This window comes from Mastomys coucha, unplaced genomic scaffold (genome assembly GCF_008632895.1).
Source record: "Mastomys coucha isolate ucsf_1 unplaced genomic scaffold, UCSF_Mcou_1 pScaffold1, whole genome shotgun sequence".
NCBI lineage: Eukaryota > Metazoa > Chordata > Mammalia > Rodentia > Muridae > Mastomys > Mastomys coucha.
In genome coordinates, this window is record NW_022196891.1 from 66,779,787 (window position 1) to 66,792,050 (window position 12,264).

The window sequence follows — 12,264 nt, forward strand, 5'->3', positions numbered from 1 at the left end:
TGCGCAGTAGACACTGTTAGTGGGGATGCGCAGTAGACACTGTTAGTGGGGATGCGCAGTAGTACACTTCCCAGCACATTTGGCAAGATACAGATAATCCTCAGCTTCTGTCTTTTCCTTTCAGATACACGGAAATACTCGACAGTCCCAATGACACACTTAAGGACTAAAGGAGTGACATCCAAGACATTATCTGTGGCACGCATTCTAAAGGCACATTCCAAGGATTGACATAGAGACCACTGGTGAAATATCTTACATACTTCAGGAGAACTTAGCAACGTGTTCGTTTTTACGAATAATAGGAAGATTTTTTTCTTTGTTCTAATGCACTTTTTTCCCCTACGTCAGTCTGTCTCAAGTGCACCGAAATAAACACTAGTGCCCAATGCCTTTAAAGATTAACATGAAGAAATTGGAACTGTCTGTCTCAAAAAGCAGCAAACAACTAGAAAAACACCAATCAATCAACAGATAAATTAAAAAAAAAAAAACCCTGTGCTATTTCTACATGTAGACAGAATTATACGTATCAGAGTGACCAGAGGCAAGATTCCTTTTTGAAAACATGAACAGAACAGAATAGTAATTTTAAGTTGGACACAATTGTTCCTCTTGCATGCTAGCCTAAGTACGAGACTGTCAGGCACACATTAGGTTCACGTTTCCTAAAGAAATCCTTAGAATGTAGCTGTTCATCTAGACCGGGATTTGGCTTGACAGTGCAGTCACTTTGTGGAAAGCAATAAAAACAATTATTGGAAATTATGCAGATTAAAAACAACTATTTAGAATGAAAATAAACAGACAGATAGACAGACAAAGAAAGCCTGGTTTTGAAAGCCTGTGAGCTTTTCCTGGTTGCACCCTCAGCCCCACACTGGAGTCGCGCATACTCAATCATGGTCCGCTTGTACTGCTTCACATCCTCCTGCTTCTTGTTTCTTTTGAACCGCATGGTGGCAAGCTTTTCCTTCTTTAGCGTCATCAGTCTTATGAGGGAATTTTCTTCAGTCTTCAGTTTCTTTAGTTCCGATGAGTCACTTTCAATCTGGTCCTCCAGGTTCAGGCTCTGTGTTTTATGAAGAATATTTAAAATCAACACAACCAAATAGGATTTATTATTTAAAAAAGGAAGGGAGAGAGGGGGAGAGAGGGGGAGGGAGGGAAGGGAGGAGGGAGGGAAGGAGGAAGGAAGGAGGAAGGAAGGAAGGAAGGAAGGAAGGAAGGAAGGAAGGAAGGAAGGAAGCAAAAAAGTAAGCAAACAAGCAAGGGTTTCTAGGGAGAGTTCAAATAAAACACAACTGTGAAATGGAACTAAATCTTCAGGCTCTGAAAGCTCAGTAGAGAAATACTGTACCGGCGGAAGAGACTGGCCAGCATAGAGAGCTTCCCCTGCTGACAAATGACAGGCATACAATAGCCCCCTCTCCCTTTCAAAAACAACAAACTTTTACTGTAATGTTAGCGATGCTGGGAGTGGCCTGAATAAGATCTGAAAGTGATCGCAAGCATCCGAGACACTGAAATGACAGAGCTGCCTCTCATACCCAGAGGAGACTCTGTTCTAAGCTGACATCTCTATTAACCCGAGGTGCAATGTTGGGAACTAAGCGGGGGCTTTACAACACTGATGGTAAGTGATCACATCGGTTAGGATGAGCTACAAATCATTACTAAATTGTGCTATGTTAACCTATCATTCATTTCATCTGAAGGTTACAGCATGTCTTGACATCCCGATGCTTAGGGGAGGAAGCCCGACTCCTCAGAACACACTTCTACAGAACAACTTTAGTTTTTCTTTAGGAAGACAGTAAACATAAGATGAGAGCGAATCCAGCGCATTGTGACAGTCCATCACAAGCGGCAGCAGTACTGTCCAGTACACACCTCCTTTAAGATGCTGCTTAGCTTCTCCCTATTATCTGCGAGGTCCTGTGACTTCTTTTGATATAACTGCACCTCCAGCTGGCAGGAAGGCAAGCAATCCACAGAATCTCTGTAGACATCATACTTCTCCATCACTTCTTCCTTTGGGAGGGAAAAAAAGAGCAGTTTACTACTCACTTTTATGAAGCCACAAGGTCAATTCATTTGCTCCTCAGTAATTTCTGCATTTGCTACTGAAAGCTGAAGAATACACAATTAAGTTCCTAAGTCACTGACATGTCAAACATGTAATGACACACTCACTTATTTACTTATTTAATGTGCGTGTGTGCTTTGCTTGCATGTATGTCTATACATCATGTGCATACCTGGTGCAGGAGACTAGACAAGGGCATTGGATCCTCCAGACTGGAGTCACAGGCAGCTATGAGCCACCATGCAAGAGCTGGGGATAGAACCCATCTCCTCTGGAAGAACGGCCAGTGCTCTTATCTCTCAACTACATTTTTTAAACTCAAAATATCCTTAACAAAGAAAACTGCCCCACTTCACCAGCTGACAATTCACTGTTAATTTTTCAAACTCTTCCTGTGGAGGGAAAGGGCTCATGGTGGCTGGGCAGAGCTTAGCTTGTGAATGCTCTTCTAGTGCCTGTGGCACCCTGTGGTTTGAGTCTCAGCATCACCAAAACAATCCAAAGGTTTGCTCTGCAAATTCTCAAACTACTTCTGAATACTACAGGGAAGTCATATTAGCTATTATAATATTTGTTTGTTTAAATAATAATTATTATTGACACCTGTTTCTTTAAAAAGATAAACTCCTCTTTTAAAATTATAGAAGAAATATATATTCACTACAACCACATACCAAATGCAGACATTTTTCCTTCTCCCAACCAGACTACTGCCTGCCTTATCTTCCTAAACAGTTGAATTTCTCATCAAAGACCTAATCATACTGCTTAATTTTTGTTTCTTCCTCTCTTTTTTTTAATGAGTTCATAAATACCCTTTGTGCACAATGGATCAGTCCCTTGCCTTCAGGTCTTCACTCACTTCCTGTAGCTGTGATGAAGGCTATGACCAAATCCAAGCTGGGCTGTCTGGAGAGGTGGCTCAGTGGTTTGGGAACTTCAGTCCCAGGGATCTGATACCCTCTGTTGGCTTCCAAAGGTACTAGCCCCACATGGTACACAGACATACATGCAGGCAAAACATCCATGCACATAAATTAAAAATAGATAAAATTAAAAGCAATGTAGGAAATAAAGGGTTTATTTTAGCTTATATCTTACAACCCAACATGAAGGGAAATCAGGAACCTGGAGGCAGGAACTAAAGCAGAGGCCATGGAACACTGCTTACTTGGGCTGCTTTCATATAAAACCCAGGACCCACCTGTCCAGGATGGCACAGCATACAGTGAGCTGGGCCCTCCCATATCCATTATTAATCAAGAAATGTCCCATAGACTTGCCTACAGGCCAATCTGATGGAGGCCAAGTCTCAGTTGAGACTCGCTCTTCCCAGATATGTCTAGGATAATGGCAAGTTGACACAAACCAACCAGAGCACTTCACAGGCACAGAAAATGTGTTTTAGCAGATCTTTTCTCTCTAAGCTTTGGGTTTTCATGTTAATGTAAAGACAGTTTTCCTGTAATCTAAGCCCTCAGGAGACAGGAGAATCAGGAGTTCCAGGGTAGTCTAGGCTACAATGTCAGACTATGGGGGTGGGGTATGTGAGTTCCATTTGGTCAAAGATTGTATAAATGTTCTAAATCTGTGAAGGTTTTAAGTGTCTAATTCACATAAGGATTTCTTTTCAGAAATAGCCCAGCCGTTTTCTCCTTAGAGGAACAGCTAATTAAACAGAATCCTTCTTAATGGAGGACAGGCTCAGACCCAGGGCCTTGTCATGCAGAACAAGCATGCTACTGCTTAGTTAAACACCAGGTCCATCAGAACTGTTTTTAAACAAACCAGCCATTCCCCATAAATTCTCAAACCTCTTTCTGCACTCCCGGTTTGGTTCTGACGATCGCTTTCACTATTATTAGTGACAATTTTTATTATTGGGAATTACCTGGATAATAACAAGGATAGACTTTTTTTTTTTTTTTTAAACTGATAGGTTTAACACCTTGTTTGAAAAAGAGAATCCAAACTGTCTGACTACCTCATCTAATTTTGTCCCTCCCATCTCAGTCCACCCCTCGAAGTAGAAGTAGCCGCTGGCCTGGAACACATCTCTTCTGCCTTGAATAATTAAATACTAAGGACAAATTCCACTGCCCTCTCCTATCTGGTTCATCCAAATGTAAATTGAATTCTCTCATTTTGTTATTCTAAAGCATCCTCTATTTATTAAAGCTTATTTCTAAAACTGATTTAACTTCTCTATAGCAGTTTTATATTTGAAACAAAATTCATCAGGAGAAAAAGGCTTCTCACATGTGCCCTGTGCTCGCCAACACACTTTATGAATTCACAATTCACATTGTATTTTTAGTTATTCTTTATAAGATTGTATACTACGTGTAACACCTTTCTCCTCTAAGTGATGAAGTCCCACACAAACACAGCATTTCCTGTAGATCCACCAGGCCAAAGTCTCAGAGCCACAGCAGGATTCTACGGCTGTCCTATGCTTCCATCATTCCCCTCTACACCACACACGTCAGAGATGAGCATAGCAATTCAAGAGAGAAATCTGTATAGATGTTAAGTAATTCAGAAAGCACCACACGGCAAACGCAACTGACCCTGGCACTGCGGAGCTTCTGGACGGTGCTCTTCATCTTCTCTTTATAGTTCTTCAGCTTCTCTGGAGAGTCCACAATTTTGCTTTTCAAATTGTCTTGAACTTCTTTCAAAGACACTACTGACAGCTTCAGTTCATTCTGTTGAGAAATGTTTTCACCAATCAGGTAAGACAATAAAAGCTCCATTGAGTACCAATAATAGAACTTAGGCTCATGTCTGTTGTAGCAGGGTAAACTGACTTCTGTCTACCGTAGCTTGCTCCATTCCTCAGAGTGACACTTCCTGCCCTCAGTGGCATTCCTGAGATCACTGTGTCCCTCCTAAGATGCTGCAGCCCCCCTTCCTAAGAACACCCACGGACCCTTGAGCACTCTCCTCCCACATCCTCCACGCCCCTTCCTATGCAACTCAAGTACACGCAGCACTAAGATTATGTATCCGACATGTTTTATGTTGACCATGTGGCCTGGCTGGAGTTCTAAAAAGTTACATTTGTTCCCCCGGTACCCAAAGTGATAGCCCCTAAGGTGTGTGTGCAACGCAAGAGAATCGAGAGAGGTAAGATCCCGAAACGCAGGCCAGGACAAGGAAGCCTTCTCTACACTGACATCTCTCTGTATGTGATTTTTAGTATTTTATGACAAAATATATTATATGTAAGGCTTGTGTAATTCTTCTAAAATATTTGACTTAAAAAAAAATGTTCTTAGGCTGTAAGATAGCTCAGTAGGCAAGGTTGCTTGCTACCAAGTCTACTGATCTACCTCCATGGTAGAGAAAACTCAAGTTCTCTCCAACGGGACATCTTCACTGCCTCTGAACAAATAGTACACACAACACCCAAAAGAACAGTAACATTAAAACTGTGACTAAACAGTTTAAAAATTTAAAAATAAATACACACATAAAACAGTAAGCCTACAAACAGCTTAGCTTACAAAATAAGATTTACAAAGATGACCAAAACTCACTATATTAAAAGAAGTTAAATTAAAAGGAGATATTCCCCATAAAATAGATTGAAAAAGTTTTAAAAATGTAAAAACTGAAGCTGTGCAGTGGTGGCACACACTTTTGATCTCAGCACTTGGGATGCAGAGGCAGGCGGATTTCTGAGTTCGAGGCCAGCCTGGTCTACAGAGTGAGTTCCAGGACAGCCAGGACTACACAGAGAAACCCTGTCTCAAAAAAACAAAACAAAACAACAAACAAACAAACAAACAAACAAACAAAATGTAAAAACTGAAAACCTTTATTTTTAGCAAGAGTGTAGAAAAATGGACATACCTGTATTTTGGTGCTAAAAATAGAAATTAGAATCCTTCTAAATGTAAGTTTGGCAACAGGAGCCAAGATTAAATGTGCATTTCCTTTAATCCTGAATTAGGATTTTAGTATAGGCTGATGAACAAACATACACATTTACAGCATACTAAAGTTAGAAGCAATACAGAAAAAACAGAGGGAAAAGATGGATAATAGTAGTCATGTCCATGTATCCAACTCTATTGCGCAGCTGCTGATAAGATGCGGCGATTTTGAAGCTCCTGGTAACTATCTATACTACAATATTAAGGGTATGTGTGAAGTTGAGACTCATTGATGATAACATTATTTGTGTAAAATTACACAGATACGTGTACATTAGAAAAATAATCCATTATATGTATACATATCTATATCTCTATCTATCTATATACAAATACATATATAGAGATAGGTAGATAACTGATCATATGGTTAACTTTGGGTCTTTTCTGTTTTCTTCATATATTTCTGAATGTTAGTGTTGTTTTCTTTCATAATTGTTTCTGCATTTAAGCTGAAAAAAAAAGTCATAAATTAGTTTCCTTCTTGAGGGAAAGCTGATAGAGAACTGCACACAACTGTCTGCACACAGCTAAGACACAGCAGCACGCTCAGACGCTAGATGACACAGCAGCACGCTCAGAAGCTAGTACTAGAGAAGAGAAACACTTACAAAGTGCTTGGTCTTCTCTGAAATATCTGATTTCATTTTGGCATATCCCTCCTGCAGCAGCGTCTAAAGAAAAAAACAACTGTGCTATAATGATTCAAAACATTAGAATTAAACCACTAGCTACTTCTTCATATGATAAAAAGAATTTCTTTTTTCTTCATACGATAAAAAGAGGAATTTCTTTTCTTGGTAAAAGAGTCTAAGGTCCCTTTCTTCATCCTGGTGGTGAGCCTTGTTAGGTGTAAATGGATTAAGGAACACGTTGGATGGTAAAGGCTGCCCATCAGTGTACCTGTGAGGGGCATTCTGGAGACAATTAGCTCACCAGGGACTCTCGACTAGTGGGCAGACAGTTCAACCCACTGATGGACCAAATCTGATCACAATCTTAGGAGGCAGCAGCCCTTCCTGCCTGAGGAAGCAGGGCACTGGGAAGATGTGTGCTGCCGTGCACTTCGAAAGCACTCCTTCTGGCTTCCTGTCCCCATTACATAACTGCTCTAGGATGCTTCCCCTCCATAGTGGACTGACCTCTTTGTAACTGTGAGCCAAAACCAGCCTTCCCCTTGTTTATGTCAATATGTCAGTAGTGATAATGAAAAAGCAAAACATAAGACAAAACCCCTGCATAATCTGTCCTAATACCACTGTAGCATTTCAAATATTAATATGAAAATCGAGAGAAAGAGTTTCCCTTTAAATAATAATCATTAACTCATCAGGTGTGTGTGGTATCTACTGAGCAGCACAAAAACTCAGACATCTAGGAGTCAGTTGAGACCTGGAAGTTGTCATTTCCTCTTACTGATATGCACTCTTAAAATAATAACTTCTCAAGGTCCAGCTTCACAGATTCACAGGGAAAGTGCCACGAGCGAACACTGAAGCCGGGAACGAAGTATCCTAACTAGTGTAGGTTAATGCTGAACACTAGTGAACTTCCTATCAATATGTGAACGGACCCGATGTCCCTGAGGGTTTGCTATAGTGCCCAGGGTACCCCGGCCTCACAGCAGAACCAAACCCAAGAAACTACTCCAGAATTCTCTGCATCCAGAATGTACACAGCACTGGCAACATAAACACACACAGCAACATATTGTTTCTTTAGCAAGGAAAGCCATGGTTTTCCCAGCTGGGTGAACTAAGACAGTGCATGTTAAAAGTCCCATGGATACCGTTTTCTGTCTAAAATCTTGATTCAGCAGGTGCTGCAGCTCCTGAATGTCATCCATAAGCTGTTTGAACTCTTCCTGCTCTTCAACTGGAACCGAACTAAACACAACAAAACAGGTTAAAAGCCTTTGTGAATTCCTAAGTTTGAAAGGTATAAGTAAAACCTATGCCTCTGAACACTAAGTGAAGGGTCTGACTCCTCGTTTCTAAATTACATACTCTCAGGATAACCATTTAATAGATGTCCCCTATCTTTTATTGAACAAAAACTAATCAGGTGAAAGCACCCAATTTCCTACCATCTAATGAGGGCCACGCACAGACGTCATCCACTGTCACTCCTAGAATGAACACCCAAGGCCTTCTTCTCTTGCCCAGTGCTAACTTCCCTAACTTGGTCCTGGCTCTCACACCATACACCTCCTGGTCTGGGTCAGCTACTCTCCACTACCATCCTTCCCATCAGCACCTAAGTCTCTTCCACACAAAGGTTGAAGTTTTATTTTAAACTAGCTAAGATATTGGCCACTTTGATTGTGTGATTCTGTAAGGTTAACTTTTATCCTCTGTGTGTAAGAATTCCTCACATCCTAGGATCACGTAAGTTCTGACAACAGCACCGCAATGCTCTGTATCACACACTGCATACATTCACTCCCAACTGTCATTTCCTTGTGATTTAGTTTGTGGTTGTTTTCTGTCATGCTAAATTATAGTATGTATCTCTCGCTATCAGTCTCTTCGCTTACTGTTGCCTACAGAGGCATTTTACCAGACCTTAAACAGAAAACTTCAAAGACATCAACAGAGTCGAATCAGACAAACAAAATCTGACTGCTCAAAATCAGTGCAGACAGTCCTCAATCTATGATGGCTCCACAGCCATTTAATTATTACAGCACAAAACAGTATCCACGCAGTAGACTGTACTGCAAATTTTGATCTTTTTAAAAAGCCAGTGATGGGGGTAATACTGGGGCCCAGGCTGTAGCTCCTAGTGAGAGAGTGAACAATCCCTCCCCTCTGCTGTGCTAGCATATTTATTGGGGCACTAACAAGAAAGAATCACTGAGAACCAATGCAGGGCTAGGGAGGGAAATCCTAGTTTTGTCTTTAGAAAAAGGGACTAAACTACCCTGCCACTTCTCCAGGTAGATGGTGAAACTTGGTGAGGACGGTGGCACTGTCATCTAGAACTCACTACATGGTTTGCCCGTGGCCCTTGGCTCTCCCCTGGCCCTTGCTGTGCTCATCTCATCTGGAAAGCTCTCACTTACTTGAGTTTTTCCAGTTTCAGCACTGCTTCCTGGTGTGCATTGCTTAACTGCTGTATTTTGTCCATAGAGGATTTCTATGATACAATTTAATCTCACATTAGCATGTTTTAACAGACAATGCATTTAAAAAACCTACAAACACAGACTGCAAAATATTTACTTACCATCAAAAATAGTAAGATCAGGGCCAGGCACCTAGAACTATTTGATCTGCAACCTTAAGAGCTTGAGTTTGAACTCCCAGCATCCACATAAAAAGCTAGGTATGATGCAGATGCCTATAAGCCCAACACTGCTGAGCACGCACAGGTGAATCCAGAGAGCCCCTGGTCAGCCAGAGTAGGCAACATGGCAAGCTGTTGTCCTAAAGGGAAACCTTGTATCAACGCAACAAGATGGGGCACATGGCAGTATGACTGAGAAAGCCATCTGCTGTCCTTGCCCTGTCTCTGCCCATACAAGATGCACCCGCACACAGGGATGCATGCGCACACAAGTGCATGTTACTACACAACCCCTACCGAACACACAAAATTAGAACAACAATAAGTTTAAGTAGCTGAACAGTTAGGACAAATGAGTTGAGAACAGCTTTTCTCCGTTTTAAAATGCTGGAGAGTAAACTCAGTCTTGTGTGTGTTAGGTACAACCTCTGGGCGCTATTCCCAGGTACAACCTCTGGGCACTATTCCCAAGAATTTCTTTACCCGACACAAATGTTGAGTCTTAGAATGGCTAGACACTGTGTTAGATGCTGGTAAATCTCAAGAAAAGAGGCTTTGGAGACCTGAACATACACAGCTCTATCTCTTTGAGCCATCACATGAATGAAAAGCTGGGAAACAACTTACTAAAGCACTGAGTGTAACAGGCACAGAGACCATGACACCCGGCGGTACCAACATGCAGTGGCAGGAAGGACAGTCACTCAGGCTTCTCAGAAATGAAATGTCTGCGTTCTGTTGTGTCCTTTAAAAAAATGGGAGTAAGCAGACAAACAAAAGTGTGCGTGTGTGTGAATGTGTGTGTGCGCGAGTATGCGTGTATGTATGTGTGTGTGCACGTGTGCGTGTGTGTGAATGTGAGTGTGTGTGTGTGTGCCAGGTTCAGAAGTGTAAGCTTAGCGGCATCATAGGTCAGACTGGCTGATGTTACAGACCCTGGTCCTTTCTCAGAGTGCAGCATGTGCACAGCACGGGCAATGGGAATGAAGCCCCTAATAATGGTTCATAGTCTTCACAAAGTCTGTACGCTGTACAGTGAAAAAGTCTGCTGGCGTGATAGTGGTGAACTGCATCTTCTACTGTGGAGCTAGATAGGAAGGGTAACGGACAGTCCAACTCTGCCTTGCTTAAAAGGCCAACGGATTTCAGATACCTCAGTTACTTGAGGAACACTGCATCTTGCAACCATCTGGAAAAAACCTATTTCCTAATGCAAGAAGTAGTGTCTCAACTACAACATTAAAACAAGACTCTTCTCTGTTAACAAGAATATCTGATTCCAAAGTATCACCCCCAAGCTAACGCCTATCTTACATAAATATAAAACCAAATTAAATTGTAACAAGCATGTAACAATTGGATCTGCGACAAATTTTCAAAACAAATTAATAATTCATACACGAGATTGTTGATCTGATGTGTATCTAACAAATATACTTAAATCTTACATTTTGCAGAAGAAATTCTTCATACTTCTCCAGGCATGAATCTCTGAAGTGAATAAAGTTGATAATGCCACTTAAAAAACGACTTGTTCGGTTTGCTTCTAAAATAGAAAATAAAACTATAAACCACTGAAACAACAGAGTGTAAAACTATAATTTCTTCCCTATGGCTTTGCTTAAAGCAAATAAAACTGTATGCTTTACCAAAGTGCGGAATGTCTGTATAGACTGGAATTACCTTTGTATTTAGAAAGGAGGGGGAAAGAGAAGGAAGGGAGTGGGGGGGACAGGGGAAGCAAACTAGTTTTGGTTATACAGAAGTGCAGAAACCACAACCCTCTAAAGTTAAAATAAACACCAAATATTGAGCCCTTCCTCCAGTCTTGAGTTGGTTAAAAGAGCCTCTGAAGGCTGGAGTCAGTGCTTGGCCTCCCTGCATTTGCATCTTCCTGCCTGAGCCTTGAGGAGCTGACCGCTGCCTACTGAGCTTACTTTGCAACTCAATCCAGCTGAAACAAGCAACAGAGGGATGGGTCTTTGGGGTTTTGCCTATATAAATGCAGAGCTGAAAATTAAAATTTGAGCCACGATCAGAAATCTTTGTCTTGGCTCCCTATTTCTCTTGTCCGCCCATCCTATTCCATCTCCATCTCTCCTTCCAGGTGTACCCAGTTCTCCATGGCCGCTAAATGGCTACAAAATATAAATAAAGCAAAAGTTTTGGAAAGCAGAGGACATGCAATGCATAACAGAAACCGCCTTCAGAGCTGAAGACAGGAGCCCCGTGGATGCGCCTGTCCTAACCAGAGAATACCAACAGAGTTCCTGGGTCCTATAGAGTCAAGAAGATGAGATTTTGGAGTTGGGAGAGGCCAGAGCAACTAGAATTGGTGAGACTAAGAACTCCCAGGTACGGACGGGCTATGGGAAGTTAAATCGTTCTGGAGGTCTCAAAGAAACTGGTTCTAATAGGTACATGGACACAAAGAAAGTACTAAGGCTAAGACAGTACCCAGAAATATTTAAAGCAATAAACAAAAGAATCCAGCATTAAATAGCATAAAATTTGTAATCTAAGAAAAATAAAAAGCAAAGCTAGAACAATGTGATGTATAAAAAGAAAACAATATTGAAATACCTTGAAAAAGCACCAGTGGCCAATATTATAATCGGGTCATGAAAGTGCCCCATTTGCTCAAGAATATCGAGTCTTATGAAGGTAAAAGACAGTTCCTTAAAAACCCAAATCCAGTTCTTAAAGCTGAAAAAGAAGGTATCTAAATAAAAATTATGCCAGAAAGGATAACAATAGCACATTGGACCTAGAGATGAGAGGGTCAGTGGAGTGGAAGAGAAGTCAGTGGGATGGAGGCCAGCAGGGGGAGCAGCGCTGCACCCCCATAAGCAGAGGCCAGCAGGGGAGCAGGGCAGCCCCAGGGTGAGCAGAGACCAGCAGGGGAGCCGGGCAGCCCCAGGGTGAGCAGAGACCAGCAGGGGAGCC

The 12,264-nt window shown here is 41.6% G+C and overlaps 1 protein-coding gene across 3 annotated transcripts in view; it reads right to left on the reverse strand.

The window, feature by feature from the left end:
* The window catches only part of Nuf2 (NUF2 component of NDC80 kinetochore complex), a 33,118-nt gene that overhangs the window by 6,445 nt on the left and 14,409 nt on the right, over nucleotides 1–12,264 (reverse strand). For all 3 annotated transcript variants that reach the window (XM_031388625.1, XM_031388630.1, XM_031388638.1), the window contains 7 exons: nucleotides 10,767–10,864; nucleotides 9,095–9,168; nucleotides 7,820–7,916; nucleotides 6,642–6,704; nucleotides 4,660–4,797; nucleotides 1,894–2,034; nucleotides 897–1,072 (listed from right to left, as the gene is read on the reverse strand). In XM_031388625.1, coding sequence (XP_031244485.1) covers nucleotides 897–1,072; nucleotides 1,894–2,034; nucleotides 4,660–4,797; nucleotides 6,642–6,704; nucleotides 7,820–7,916; nucleotides 9,095–9,168; nucleotides 10,767–10,864 — 787 coding nt within the window. The remainder of the gene's footprint in view (nucleotides 1–896; nucleotides 1,073–1,893; nucleotides 2,035–4,659; nucleotides 4,798–6,641; nucleotides 6,705–7,819; nucleotides 7,917–9,094; nucleotides 9,169–10,766; nucleotides 10,865–12,264) is intronic.